The following is a 14,050-nucleotide window of genomic DNA, read 5'->3' on the forward strand; positions in this document are numbered from 1 at the left end:
TCTCCTAATGAAGTTGTCACTCCATCCTCACCATCTCTTCCTGAGAAATATAGGCAGTACCAGGAACTATTTCAGAGGATAGTCAATGACCTCCATATAGTATTGGATGGAGTTCAGGACTCCCAGCACTGGCTTCTAGCTGTTCTGCAGCCTACAGATCCAAGCAAGGTGGTGCTACTGGTTAATGAGGCCATCATGGAACCAGAATGAGTGGTCTAACGTACCCAGCATCATGTTCCCACTCATCTAAGAAGGTGAGAGACTATTTTGTCCCTGCCAAAGGGACTGAACTTCTTTCTCCCACCAAGTACCTAACTCCCTGGTTGTACAGGCAGCCATGTAGAAAGCTAGACTGTAGTGTGTGGTGAAAGGCCAAGTATTGTCATGGGTCAAAAACTGGCTAGGAATCAGAAACCAAAGTGTAGGGTTGAATGATGAATTTAACTGCACCCATGTTTAATCATGGCAAAAGTTTAAGGTTGAGAGTTGCATACTGTTTAAAAGGTTATCTGAAGTACTAAAAGTCAAATGTTGACTCAAACAAGGGTTTGAGTTAGTGGTACAAATGTGGGGTCATTTTGAGCAGCAGTTCCCAAGACAAAACCCCCTTAAATAAAACTCTCCAACAGTTTACAAAATCACCTGGTGGTTCTAATGTTTGTGTGTGCAGCTGGGGTACTGTGGATTTCTCACCTGGTGCATAGCATGGCACGCCCTTTGCAGGGAGGTATTGAAGTTACTCAGGATTAAGCTTGGAATTCAAGTTCAGCACGTCAGTAGCTGAAGCCAGAAAGTCAAATGTGCATGTGCAGTAAAACTAGATCTCTGTTAAAGTGCTTCCAGGCAGTCTGTCACAATAACTTGGTGGAAAGAGATACACCTCAACCTCGATATAATGCTGTTTTCAGGAGCCAAAAAAATCTTACCGCGTTATAGGTGAAACCGCGTTATATCGAACTTGCTTTGATCTGCTGGAGTGCACAGCCCTGCCCTCCCCGGAGCACTGCTTTACTGTGTTATATCTGAATTTGTGTTATATCGGGTTGCATTATATCTGGGTAGAGGTGTATGTTGTGCCCGTTGAACATGAGCTGTTGGGTTCTCACAACAAATTTTTGGTGGCCTCAGAGTGTGGCCACCAACTCTTGCTGGTGGCCGCTCTGACAATTTTTCCTAAAATTCCTAATTAACTTTAAGAAAAACAAATAAATATGCATGTTTACATGTCCAAATCATTGTAATTTATTTATGTAGAGTTAAAAATAACATACAGTTGTCTCTATTCTCTATTGGATCTAAACAGAATTAGAAACAAATATTTAATAAAATCGAAAGGTTGCAAATTCAAAACCAATAAAAGGAAATGCTTTTTCACACAACATAGAATTAAACTGTTGTGCTCTCTGCCACAGGAAGTGGATCTTAATCCCTTTTTGAATCTTCCGTTCTTAAGTATCAGAGGGGTAGCCATGTTAGTCTGGATCTGTAAAATGCAACAAAGAGTCCTGTGGCACCTTATAGACTAACAGACATATTGGAGCATAAGCTTTCGTGGGTGAATACCCACTTCATCAGATGAATGTAGTGGAAATTTCTAGAGGCAGGTATAAATATGCAGGCAAGAATCAGTCTAGAGATAACGAGGTTAGTTCAATCAGGGAGGATTGAGCCCTCTTCTAGCAGTTGAGGAGGTGTGAACACCAAGGGAGGAGAAACTGCTTTTGTAGTTGGCTAGCCATTCAGTCTTTGTTTAATCCTGAGCTGATGGTGTCAAATTTGCAAATGAACTGAAGCTCAGCAGTTTCTCTTTGAAGTCTGGTCCTGAAGTTTTTTTGCTGCAGGATGGCTACCTTTAAATCTGCTATTGTGTGTCCAGGAAGGTTGAAGTGTTCTCCTACAGGTTTTTGTATATTGCTATTCCAAATATCTGACTTGTGTCCAAACTGGACAATCCCTATGTAAAAGAATAAATGGACACTCTTATATTCACATCCAGAATATTCGTGTCAATGCTTAGAAATTTAGTGGAAGGAATATTAAACCTCATGCTTCAGTGCTTAAGCCAATCTTCAATTACTAGAAATCAGGATGAGATGTAATATGGGAGTGTCACCACTCCACACCTGCATTTTTTCCTCATTCTTACACCTTGCTCTCAAGCGTTTGGTGCTCACCACTAGGTCAGACAGGTTACTGGACTAGATAGACCTTTGGTCTGATCCAGTCTGGTGATTCCACGTTTATCATATGGAAGTAATTGTCTATAGGAGTATGCTTTCATCAATTATTTTTATTTGTAAACTACTCCTGGAGGAAACCTGCACCTCTGTGTGTGCGCAGAATTCATGTCCCCGCAGATTTATTTGCTTCCCTGCAGAAAATGAGGGGGAAGCAAAGGGAAGCTATACGAGTGGTCACACAACCCTCCCCAGCAGTCGTTTCAGGCACCTGGAGCAGCCGATAGAGAGGTAAATCACTGCAGAGGCACAGGATGGGACTGGGGATACCCCCAACCGGTGGCTCCTACCCTGCGCCGGGCTCAGTTGCTATACGGGTTGGGGAGGACGGGACTTATTCTTCCCCTGCATGGAGCAGCTGGGGCAAGGTAAGATGCAGCCCCAGAAATCTCCTCAACTGCAGGAAGCTGTGCACCCCTCCACCTCCCCACTTCTTGCCCCTAGATTCATAGATTCTAGGACTGAAAGGGACCTCGACAGGTCATAGAGTCCAGTCCCCTGCCCGCATGGCAGGACCAAGTACTGTCTAGACCATCCCTGATAGACATTTATCTAACCTACTCTTAAATATCTCCAGAGATGGAGATTCCACAACCTCCCTAGGCAATTTATTCCAGTGTTTAACCACCCTGACAGTTAGGAACTTTTTCCTAATGTCCAACCTAGACCTCCCTTGCTGCAGTTTAAACCCATTGCTTCTTGCTCTATCCTTAGAGGCTAAGGTGAACAAGTTTTCTCCCTCCTCCTTATGACACCCTTTTAGATACCTGAAAACTGCTATCATGTCCCCTTTCAGTCTTCTCTTTTCCAAACTAAACAAACCCAATTCTTTCAGCCTTCCTTCATAGGTCATGTTCTCAAGACCTTTAATCATTCTTGTTGCTCTTCTCTGGACCCTTTCCGATTTCTCCACATCTTTTTTAAAATGCGGCGCCCAGAACTGGACACAATACTCCAGCTGAGGCCTAACCAGAGCAGAGTAGAGCGGAAGAATGACTTCTCATGTCTTGCTCACAACACACCTGTTAATACATCCCAGAATATGTTTGCTTTTTTTGCAACAGCATCACACTGTTGACTCATATTTAGCTTGTGGTCCACTATAACCCCTAGATCCCTTTCTGCCGTACTCCTTCCTAGACAGTCACTTCCCATTCTGTATGTGTGAAACTGATTTTTTTCTTCCTAAGTGGAGCACTTTGCATTTGTCTTTGTTAAACTTCATCCTGTTTAACTCAGACCATTTCTCCAATTCGTCCAGATCATTTTGAATTATGACCCTGTCCTTCAAAGCAGTTGCAATCTCTCCCAGTTTGGTATCATCCACAAACTTAATAAGCGTACTTTCTATGCCAATATCTAAGTCGTTGATGAAGATATTGAACAGAGCCGGTCCCAAAACAGACCCCTGCGGTACCCCACTCGTTATGCCTTTCCAGCAGGATTGGGAACCATTAATAACAACTCTCTGAGTACGGTTATCCAGCCAGTTATGCACCCACCTTATAGTAGCCCCATCTAAATTGTATTTGCCTAGTTTATCGATAAGAATATCATGTGAGACCGTATCAAATGCCTTACTAAAGTCTAGGTATACCACATCCACAGCTTCACCCTTATCCACAAGGCTCGTTATCCTATCAAAGAAAGCTATCAGATTGGTTTGACACGATTTGTTCTTTACAAATTCATGCTGGCTATTCCCTATCACCTTACCACCTTCCAAGTGTTTGCAGATGATTTCCTTAATTACTTGCTCCATTATCTTCCCTGGCACAGAAGTTAAACTAACTGGTCTGTAGTTTCCTGGGTTGTTTTTATTTCCCTTTTTATAGATGGGCACTATATTTGCCCTTTTCCAGTCTTCTGGAATCTCTCCTGTCTCCCATGATTTTCCAAAGATAATAGCTAGAGGCTCAGATACCTCCTCTATTAGCTCCTTGAGTATTCTAGGATGCATTTCATCAGGCCCTGGTGACTTGCAGGCATCTAACTTTTCTAAGTGATTTTTAACTTGTTCTTTTTTTATTTTATCTGCTAAACCAAACCCCTTCCCATTAACATTCACTATGTTAGGCATTCCTTCAGACTTCTCAGTGAAGACCGAAACAAAGAAGTCATTAAGCATCTCTGCCATTTCCAAGTTTCCTGTTACTGTTTCTCCCTCTTCACTAAGCAGTGGGCCTACCCTGTCTTTGGTCTTCCTCTTGCTTCTGATGTATTGATAAAAAGTCTTCTTGTTTCCCTTTATTCCTGTAGCTAGTTTGAGCTCATTTTGTGCCTTTGCCTTTCTAATCTTGCCTCTGCATTCCTGTGTTGTTTGCCTATATTCATCCTTTGTAATCTGTCCTAGTTTCCATTTTTTATATGACTCCTTTTTATTTTTTAGATCATGCAAGATCTCATGGTTAAGCCAAGGTGGTCTTTTGCCACATTTTCTTTCCTATCTAGCGGAATAGCTTGCTTTTGGGCCCTTAATAATGTCCCTTTGAAAAACTGCCAACTCTCCTCAGTTGTTTTTCCCCTCAGTCTTGATTCCCCTGGGACCTTACCTATCAGCTCTCTGAGCTTACCAAAATCTGCCTTCCTGAAATCCATTGTCTCTATTTTGCTGTTCTCCCTTCTACCCTTCCTTAGAATTGCAAACTCTATGATTTCATGATCACTTTCACCCAGGCTGCCTTCTACTTTCAAATTCTCAACGAGTTCCTCCCTATTTGTTAAAATCAAGTCTAGAACAGCTTCCCCCCCTAGTAGTTTTTTCAACCTTCTGAAATAAAAAGTTGTCTGCAATGCAGTCCAAGAATCTGTTGGATAGTCTGTGCCCCGCTGTGTTATTTTCCCAACTTATATCCGGATAGTTGAAGTCCCCCATCACCACCAAATCTTGGGCTTTGGATGATTTTGTTAGTTGCTTAAAAAAAAGCCTCATCCACCTCTTCCACCTGGCTAGGTGGCCTGTAGTAGACTCCTAGCATGACTTCTCTCTTGTTTTTTTACCCCTTTTAGCCTAACCCAGAGACTCTCAACACTTCCGTCTCCTATGTCCATCTCTACCTCAGTCCAAGTGTGTACATTTTTAATATATAAGGCAACACCTCCTCCCTTTTTCCCCTGTCTGTCCTTCCTGAGCAAGCTGTACCCATCCACACCAACATTCCAATCATGTGTATTATCCCACCAAGTTTCAGTGATGCCAACAATGTTGTAGTTGTATTTATTTATTAGCACTTCTATCACTTCTCTCCTATGTGGGGGGAGGGATCACTGTACAGGGAGCTGCTCCCCTGTCAACCTGACCCCTCTGCATCCAGAACGCTCACTGCACCTGTACTCCTGCCAAGCCCCCCCACCCCTGCACCCAGACCTCCACCCCAACGAGACCCCTCCCGCCCCAACTTGTCCCCCGCACCTGGATCCCCACCCCACTGAGCCACAACCAGCTTCACCCAGACCTCCACCCCACCAAGCCCCAATCCCTCCGCTGAGCTCCAACTACCTTCAATTGTACCCCCTGCAGAGTCCCATTGCCCCTGCACCTGACCCCCCCGTACCCAGATTGCCCCACACAGAACCCTCTCACACCACACCTGGGTCGTCCCCCCACTAAGCCCTCCCTACTTGGATCTTGCTGAGCTGAGCCTGAAGGTGTAGGGCCCTGGGGTGTTTCTGGGGCAGGCCCGACCCTTGCAGCCTCACCGCTGAGTCTGTGTCAAGGGTGAAGAAAGGTGGGGGCGCTGCAGGGTCATTTTGCACCTCTGTGCAGCCAGTGGCCTGTGCTCCCCATTGCCATGCTGGAGCTTCCACATTTATTTATTGACAAAATATGCAGAATTTTAAAATATTGTGCACAGAATTTTTTTTATTTTTTGGTGCAGAATTCCCTCAGGAGTAGTAAATTGGGTGTCTCACTTTCTGTCTCACACACATTATATCAATCAAGTTAATTAGGAGCTAGAACAGTCCAAGCCATTATTTGAGAGAGCTCCCATCACTCAAGGAGAATCAGCCAATCTATAATTAGAAAATCTCATACTACCAACTGGCTAGATCTTCTGAATGCTCCCACATCTTTCTGGCCTGGTACTATAGACCCTCAGAATTTCACAAGTGCACTACTTTGAATTTTGCTTTCCACACCAGGCATGATATCCTGTTGCTGAAAGGAGGAACAAAGACCTGCATGCATGCTTTGCAGTTCAGTAATCCAACCAAGTGATGTTAACTTTTTGTCACATTTGCATCTCAAAATTTTTTTGTTCCTCCCATCAACCCTGTCTTAGACAAAACTGTGATAGGATAGGATTTTTACAAACTGGGTCCAAGAGCTAGTGTTAATGTGTTAGAAAGCTTCCTTTTCTGTCACTTGTTAAACTTTATCTCAGATAACTAATTGACTAGAAAATGGCCATAAGATATGAAAGAAGGTAGGTGTGTGTGTGTGGTTGCAAAACCACCAGCACAGTTGGCAGTACACTATTTGATATTTCAGTTTTATGCCTTTTCAAGCCTTAACTTCTCTTGAGACTATGTTCTCATCACTAAGGTGGTCTTCGTTCATTGGTAGGGACATTAACAGCAGCAGTTCCTGACCACTGTTGGTTGACTGTACATACCTATGGTATCAAGTTTCATCAGTTTGGCACATTCAATGAATATTAAATTCATAGTATGTTTATATTAACTATTTATAGCTTATTGTGTGTAATGTATACGAATTAGGGCTGTCAAACGATTACAAAAATTAATCCCGATTAATCAGTTTTAATCGCACTGTTAATAATAGAATATCAATTGAAATATTTTTGGATGTTCTTCTACATTTTCAAATATATTGATTTTAATTACATAGAATACAAAGCGTACAGTGCTCACCTTATATTAGTTTTTTACTACAAATGCTGTAATACGATCTGTTTATCGTGGAAATGCAACTTACATATGTAGATTTTTTGTTACATAAATAATGTGAGCACTGTACACTTTGTATTGTTGTACATGAAATCAATATATTTGAAAATGTAGAGAAAAATCCAAAAATATTTATAATAAATTTCAATTGATATTCTGTTATTGTTTAACTGTGTGATTAAAACTGCGATTAATTTTTTTAATCGTGATTAATTTTTTTGAGTTAATCCTGTGAGTTAAAATGGGATTGACAGCCCTAATGTGAATCAAATGTGTGTATAATAAAGCAAACTTATTAGTATAGGTTAGAAATCTTAATGAAGAGAATGTCAAATCAGGAACCATCAGCTATTAAGAAATCCACAATTACGCAAGCTTCTTTATTCAACTTGTGTTTAGTCTGTATTTAGTGGGAATGAGTGAGCTCTCCTAGTTAGTATACAGAAGAGCTGTAAAGGTTTTGTGAAAGTTGACAAAACTAGCATCCCTGAGGAGGAGTGGTTGTGCGTTTTCTTTCACAGCACAGAATACTTGTCGTGACCCCAGTAACATTATAAATGGGAAAGTCTGATGGAAGCATCAGTGATGTTTTGAAGGGCCAACACGTTCCTTTTCAACTACTGAAGCTCTCTGTCGTAGAGATAAGGAAGCTGCCACAAGTTAGTTTTTCTTCAATGAGAGAGAGAAATAAACCCTGAAATCATTATAGGTCTGTAGCTGAATCACAGCAAACAACTTGCCAACAAGACTTGTTTAAAATAAAACAAAAAAGCTAGGCCAGCTCTTGGTCAGGAATTATGAAACACTAAGTCTGTTTTTTCCAAGGAGTCTGGACAAGTTTTCAGCTGTTCATATTGTGCTTAAACATGAGCCTAAGAACACTATGGAAGTCTATAATGCACATCTAAGGACTTCCAAGGATTTTTTTATTCCTTTGTACTGTCTCCCCAGGCCCTGTAATATGAGGTACTTGGTTGGAGTTAGACCTTAAATGACTGACTTATACTATTGGCGTTTAGGGAAGGAGCAGGAACATTTTTCCCAAACTAAATGCTCACAAGCTTTTTGTATTGCAGCTGTAGAACTGGAATATTTGTCTTCCAGGCACTTCAAGGACAACTACCTAAAGATACAGGTTGCCTTTAATCACCAAACTTATCTTTTTTTATTTGTTTTGGGAAACCTCCAAGTACAGTAAAATGCCCTTTCTTTGAGTTTGTCCTTTCCCCAAGGATATTAACAGATTTTCATTTTTGGCTGTAGGCCCACCAGCAGAAAGAGTGCATTTATAATCCTCTGTGCCTCAGTAGTTAGCCTATAAAAGCAAAGTCCCACCTAAGTTCGTCAAAACTGTTAGGATTTATCCTTGAAATAAATTTATTCCTTGATACTTCTCTTTAGCTAGAACAGTTTGTCTCAATTTACTCTATTGTGGTAATATCTAGTAAATGTGAAAAACATGTCTGTCAGTATGCGGCAAGGTGAACTATAGCAGAAGTAAACATGCAGCTGATTCTTCACATGTACCCTTTTGGATACGGTTTTAGTCTCTAGGATTCCATTAACCAACATAAAAATGGCTTGCAAAATTATTTAGTCTTGATGATTGAAATCTGTTTTTCTTATTGGTGAGTGAAATAGCACTTGTATTTTTGTTTTTCACCATCATGTTAAAGTGGCAGACGTGAGAGGGTTCTACCTGGCCTGGTAAACTTTCAAGACTATCTTGAAGTGTCTGCAAATCCATAACGGAGAACATGTATATGTTTCTCCACTTTAAATAAAGCTAAGCAGTTTGTCAGTATAGGCAATAACAGTCAAGATGACAACTGTTCACTAATGAAAAATGCTTTGCTTTTAATGGGGGCGTTTTGGGTTCTTCAGTACTGTGTCCTTGATCCAATAAGGAAGAGCTACATAGTAAACAGCCCAAGTAGAGATAAAGATCCAATCCTGGAAATGTGAATGCCCCAGTGCAGGCTATAGTAAACAAATCAGATTTTTTTTTTAAGGGTTTGGCATCATTTGCCCAAAGTCCTTTTGCTTATGAGGCTATGTAGCCTCACTGTTCAGTGTTGTTTGTCCTGAAGATGATGAAATGAGGCATGGTTGATAGAGAGCTTGGATTATGTTGAAAGCCATACAGTAGACTTGCTGGGCTTGAATTTTGGGTTACCTTTTTTCTTTTAAATCCTCACTCACATCTGTATCTTTGCCAGCCTAATTTTTTAAGTAATTTTCTGTTCACTGTCGACCAGGCTACAAAGCTAGTCCCAAGTAATGAGTAACCATATCTAGTTAAGTCTCTACTCTCCTTAAGGCCAGGATTTTAAGAATAGTACATCTCTACCTCGATATAAGCAACAGAGAGTCCTGTGGCATCTTTAAGACTAACAGATGTATTGGAGCATAAGCTTTCGTGGGTGAATGCCCAATTCGTCGGATGCAACCTCAATATAATGCTGTCCTCAGGAGCCAAAAAATTTTACCGCGTTATAGGTGAAACCGCGTTATATTGAACTTGCTTTGATCCACCGGAGTGCGCAGCCCCTCCCGCCCGGAGCACTGCTTTACCGCGTTGTATCTGAATTAGTGTTATATCGGGTCGCATTATATCGGGGTAGCAGTGTATTTTAAAAGTTGTTGCATATTTTGGAATCATTTTTAAGAACTGTTGCCCCTTGAATATCCTGATTCTGATGTTCCATTCCAGTGAGGACTTTCCTTTTTTTACTTCTGTGATGGTAAACTTTGGGGGAAGACTTTTGTGTGACTGCTGTACGTGCACTTAAGTACTACAGCAATGTAAGCAGTATAAAAATCCTAGGTATGCTTTCAGCTGCCATCCAAGTAATTGCAGGATTTTCTGTTTTAGAGACAGACTGCGGAATGGTCTGTCAGCTAGATCTGATCTAAATGTTTAACTGTGGTTACTACTTAGAACCTCATAATCCTGTGTTGGCCTTCTCTCTGAATCCAGAGTTTGGCTTCTGGTTCCTGGCACCCCAGGCACTGTGATCTTTGCCTTCTCTGCTCTGGGATCTGGCCTTAGGATTAGGCTGCAGCAATATCCTTTGTGTAAATTGTAGGCTGCTAAACTGCTAGAGGTGCTACCTTTCAGAAAAGACTTAACCATTGATAGTGATTAATATACTTCCATGTTTTAAAAGAAATGAGTGTTAAAATATGCCGTCACTTTTATTCAACAAACTTGGTCTCTGCATTCTTGATTCTATTGCCTTACTTTACTAGCAGAAAAGCCTTTGTTCTCCCACAACTCTGGGTGCCTTGTGGTGCTAAGTAAAGTCTCTTCTGTCTCACATCAGTGGAATTGCACATTGATTTTGTTGATTATGCAGGAATCTGAAACAACACTACTCTTTGTATTATAGGTTGAGTTTACAGAATCTGTAGTTAGGAGGGGGGAAGTGACGGGGGGAGTGGTCTCGTAAATGGGGCAAATTTCACTTCATAATGCCACTTTTGCCCATCTAAATGCTCCACTTTATCACAAAAGGTGTTAAATCCCTGATTATGTAGTGTGCCTGTGAACTATTAATTAAAAAGATATTGTCAAATTGAAGTCTAATCACTTAAAAACAATAGGAGTATTTTTAAAGGTACTACACCATCTCTTCAGTTTTACCTACCAAAGTTCATAGACTCATAGACTATAAGGTCAGAAGGGACCATTATGATCATCTGGTCTGACCCCCTGCATGCTGCAGGCCGCAAGACCCTTCCCTGGACTCTGCCGTTGAAGTCTCCAATCCTGTGTTTTAGTGACTTCAATCGGCTGAGACCCTCCTGCTAGTGATCCCTGCCCCATGCTGCGGAGGAAGGCGAAAAACCTCCAGAGGCTGAGCCAATCTACCCTGGAGGAAAATTCCTTCCCGACCCCAAATATGGCGATCAGTAATACCCTGAGCATATAGGCAAGAGTCTCTAGCCTGACCCTTGTTGGCCATTATGCTATTCATGTACCACTGCTTGGTTTTCCTTGGCTACAATGTTTTACCATTAAACCATTCCCTCCATAAACTTATCCAACTTAATCTTAAAACCAGACAGGTTTTGTCTACAACTTTCCTATTTTTATAATGTGTATATTTTCCCCCTGTTGTGTGGGTTGGTGGAAAACCCACACAGATGGTCAGAAGATGATGAATGGCTGAAGGAGAAATATTGAAACTTAGCTATACATAAAGTGCCAGGAAATATGCAAAGCAAAATTGAAAAATACTCTCTAATCTTTGTTATATAATCTTAGTTGTTTTGTTAGAAACTTTCAGAAAAGAGGTTTAGTTTAATAAACAGTTTCAGTATCTCACCTAGGAGGTGGCTGAATTTCAGTGGTGAAGGATTGAGGCTCTGTGTGAATTTGTGATTTCAAAACAAATACACCAGAATATCTAAAATATCTAATGTAATCGGTTGCATTAGTGACAAACATCATTACTCTTAGGTGTCTGTTTCTATTGATTTCTAAGAATTTAAAAGCTAGCTTAATTATCTCTTGCATGCATTGAACAAAAGGGATATTAGTGTAGCATTTTAAGTGAACTTTATTTTGTAATATGTTACTTTTAATAATGTAAGCTAATATCTTTTTACAAAATACAACTTCAAGTATTTATTACATGAATGATCTCTTTATAATTATCTGATTGGGTCCATCGATTAGGTCAAACAGAGAGCTTTATGCCAGACATAAAGGTATGTCAACACTGCAAAAGATGACCTATGACTTGGGCTCTTGCTATGGAGCAAAAAATCCCCCCTTGCCACGTCTCAGAGCCCAGGTCCGAGGCCAAACATCTACACTTCTATTTTCAGTTGACTCACACTCTAATACGCACTGCTGCTGGTCATTTGTTGCACTGTAGAAGTATCCAAGTATTTAGTATAGGGGAAGCAGAGGCAAATGGCTAGCATAAAACACTCTCTGGCTTGTCCAGTTCAGAGGTAACTCTGAGAAGGGTGAAGCAGCAAACCTTTGAAACAATGACTCTTAAGGATCTGAGTAAGCTTCAGAAGAAATTTATGGTCACCATCTGTAGACGAACATCTCCTCGTTGCCGGGGCTTTGCTCAGCACGCTTGCTGCAATTCTTGAACACTCAACAGCTCAATTAATGTGTAGGGCCGTCAGGTAGGAAAGAGTTGAGATTTTTCTTCCTGAAAAGTGGGCAGTATTGGTCCACATCTACTTGGAGAGAAGGTATTATCTCCAACTACAGGGACTAGTTTGTTTGGTTGCAGAGCACAAGAAGGTGTTGTGACACTATCGTTGGCTAGCAAAGTTTACTTTAGTATGTACAAACCCCAGAAAAGATGCTATTCTCATAGGAAAGGTGTTTTCTTTAGTTTAAGAACTAAGGATAAACTAAAACGTGAAGGAAACCTTTATCATGTTTTTTTCCCCCTCTCATTTTAGGGTGCGGTCAATGGTGTGCTGCTAGTGACGCCAAATAATATAATGTTTGATCCACATAAATCTGATCCTATGGTCCAAGAGAACGGCTGCGAAGAGTACGGTATCATGTGTCCAATGGAAGAAGTGATGTCAGCTGCTCTGTATAAAGAAATTGTGGACAGCAAAATAAAGGATTCATTACCCATGTAAGATAGACTAGTATCTGTAAAACTTGTCAAAAAGTTGTATAGCATCTGCATTAGTAACTATATAGTAAAACAGTAAACTTTTTTGAGAATATCCAAGATTAACTTGGAGAGACTTGGAAAACTGCTTTATTATTTTCATTTTCTTGGTTTATTATATGTTCTATGAACATCAAATGAATTTTAGCTTCCTCATCTCCTGGGCATCAACTATTTAGAAAGTTAGCATTTGGCAATAGTTACTATATTTTTGCCCCATACTTATAATTGCTTTCCTATTCTAACTGTTAACAAACTAACTGTTTGATGGTGACCACTGCAAAACACAATAGTTTTGAAATAGCTCCAAATCCTTGAGTAATTTTAGATAGAAACCTTAGTTATATGCTTCATGGTTGACTTCATTTAAAAAAAAGGCACATTTTCTTCTTTGGACGTATAAACAGGCCTGAATTTTTTTCTGCCCTTTTTTTTTAAACTAGTATCGGGAATACAGTGAACAGCAAAATAAAGGATTCATTATCCATATAAGTGCTGGAGCACTGGAAAAATGGAGCAGGACCTTTCTCACCCTAATGTCAGTTGATGTATAAAAGGAGTCTGAAGCTTAAGCAAAGAGCCCTTTTCCCATATGTTCATTATGTAATAAGTGTGGGGCTTTTTAGTTTTTGTTTATAAAGCTTTAAATAGACTGTCTCAAAATTCCTTCCTCTCAATTTCTTCTGGTTTATTTTAGTCACTTGGTGTTATCCTGCTAGTTCTCCAGTTGTCCATATTTTGATCAAAAACAGAATAAATGGTACTTAACTATCTTAACATTAAAACAAGGAGAACTTTTTTAAAGAATCAGGCTACTCTTAGAAATCATAAAACAAAAGAGCACAAACACTTTACAGGATATCTTTTTAGGCTGTTTACCTCCTATGTGTAACTCTTTCAAAAGTGTCTTAGTAAAGAATTAACACACATTCTTGTGTTGTAAGTCAAAGGTAAAGAAATACCGTGTCTCTGAAAAATGCCAGAGGAAGATAACCAGATGATGTGGGCAAGATGCCATCTGTAACATCTGTTCAAATGTATTTTTTTTCAAACCACATAGATTTTCAGAGAGAAAACTGAAGTTAGACTTTGGCTATGACTACATTACAGAGCTTACAGCTGCACTGCTGTAGCACTGCTAGTGCAGATGCTGTAAGCTGATGGGAGAGCTCTCCTATTGACTTAATTACTGCAGCCCCTGCGACTGACTGTAGCTATGTTGGGGGGGGAGAAGCTCTCCCG

The 14,050-nt window shown here is 40.4% G+C and overlaps 1 protein-coding gene across 6 annotated transcripts in view; it reads left to right on the top strand.

The window, feature by feature from the left end:
• OXR1 (oxidation resistance 1) overlaps positions 1 to 14,050 on the top strand; it is a 509,161-nt gene that overhangs the window by 401,901 nt on the left and 93,210 nt on the right. For all 6 annotated transcript variants that reach the window (XM_034763479.1, XM_034763478.1, XM_034763477.1 and 3 more), the window contains one exon: positions 12,585 to 12,769. In XM_034763479.1, coding sequence (XP_034619370.1) covers positions 12,585 to 12,769 — 185 coding nt within the window. The remainder of the gene's footprint in view (positions 1 to 12,584; positions 12,770 to 14,050) is intronic.

This window comes from Trachemys scripta, chromosome 2, assembly GCF_013100865.1.
Source record: "Trachemys scripta elegans isolate TJP31775 chromosome 2, CAS_Tse_1.0, whole genome shotgun sequence".
Classification (NCBI taxonomy): domain Eukaryota; kingdom Metazoa; phylum Chordata; order Testudines; family Emydidae; genus Trachemys; species Trachemys scripta.